Source organism: Coniophora puteana (genome assembly GCF_000271625.1).
Source record: "Coniophora puteana RWD-64-598 SS2 unplaced genomic scaffold CONPUscaffold_116, whole genome shotgun sequence".
NCBI classification, from domain to species: domain Eukaryota; kingdom Fungi; phylum Basidiomycota; class Agaricomycetes; order Boletales; family Coniophoraceae; genus Coniophora; species Coniophora puteana.
Window position 1 is genome coordinate 14 of NW_006913168.1, and position 1,503 is coordinate 1,516.

The 1,503-nt window shown below is 48.8% G+C and overlaps 1 protein-coding gene across 1 annotated transcript; it reads right to left on the reverse strand.

Moving 5' to 3' along the window:
* Nucleotides 1-727: 727 nt before the first annotated feature.
* Nucleotides 728-1,089, reverse strand: CONPUDRAFT_160715 (uncharacterized protein; the record flags this gene model as incomplete). The annotated part of the gene is made up of 2 exons (XM_007777848.1): nt 728-825; nt 888-1,089. 2 exons carry the CDS (start codon nt 1,087-1,089, stop codon nt 728-730), a joined length of 300 nt encoding a protein of 99 aa, XP_007776038.1.
* Nucleotides 1,090-1,503: the final 414 nt, after the last annotated feature.

Consider the following 1,503-nt stretch of genomic DNA (forward strand, 5'->3'; position numbering starts at 1 on the left):
ACCGCCCTCGCCTATCCTAGTACTTGAATAACATCTGTATTCGGGCTGGCAGTGCTGCTGGAACAAGAATGCCTGCGGATTTCTTCATTGTAATGATGACTGACGAGAATGAGGGGACGTCTGAATCATAATCGTGTGCTTTGACCCGGACCGGGACCCCCGGTTCCTTCGCCGAACTTAGAAGGCGAACACCGAACACCGAACTCCAAAAGTTCCCAATTCCCCATCGTCCTCTGTTTGCCGGGCTGAGAGCCTTCAGCTTGAGCAGTAAAAGAGCCCAATGACTCAGGAAATAAATCATCAGGATCTATCTTAAATTTAAATTTTGAAGTGTAGACAGCAGCCCACGATTTGGTTGTGTCCTTGTGAGCATACCTTCTCTGTGTGAATACCTCGTTAGTGTCAGTTTCTTGCTTGATATGTGGGTGCTTCACGAGTTCCTCGGTGTCAAGCTCCTGTATAATGGCAAATACCCCACCACCAAGTTGATCAGCCCACTCGTCGCTCTCTTTGAGCAGCGTGACAAGATCTGCAAGGGAGCTGAGTGACCCAAGGGACGACTTGGTTATTTTTTCGATCTTATTGTTGCATAGCAGGGTGATTTCGGGGCCAGAGGCCAGCATATGCTGATGTGCGGATCGTTTCAATTTGCCACTTTTTGAAGCGAGCTGTGATGGCGCCTCACTTAACCTTAGAGCGGGTTTTTTTTCCCCCGGTGTGTTGGCTGTCATTTGCGTTGAACTCTGGCCGCAATCCTCCGTCGGAAGGGCTGGAGTATAGAGAGGGCGAGGGGAGATGTCGCAGCAGAGCCCGTATCTTGTGGTTCTTTCTGTAGCATAGTTAGTTTGCTGTAAAATTGAAATGTTAACACGTGCGGATTAACGTACCTTCCTCACAGTTGTTGTCGTTGTTTTTGGCCTTGAAGGCGCGTCTGCAAGTTGTGAGTGATATATATTCATGGACATCCATGTCCGTGCGCTTCTCCGCGTTTGAGAGCTTCTCGCTTTCCTCGGTACTGAAGGCCCATGGCTCAGCGATCACGAGCGCGACACCCCGCAGGTTGGGGAGACGTCCTGCGCGCCCGAACATCTGCCACAAGTTGATGAGCGTTTGTGGTGCACCGTAGCAAAGTAAACAAGATTCCAGTTACCACTAGAGGTAACTGAGTTAGAAGGGCATGCTAACGGCACGACAGATGGCTGGTCGATTGAAAAATTGAATGAGGTCATGTGACCTAACATCGGTCTTGTTTTGTGAGACATTTCAAGACATTTCTCTTGTTATGGCGTCTTCACGCTCACACTGAACAACTACTGAGCGTCATCTGCGACATACAATCTCATTTTACTATCTCCTTAACGGAACTGCAGCCTCTGCAGCTGACTCGGACCCATCCCTCCTTCAAAGTATCATATCGAGTAATATTGCGACACACTTAAGGATCGAGATAGTGCCGGTCGGCGCTATTTTGTGCGCCAATGCTATTGATTTATCCACAAAAAC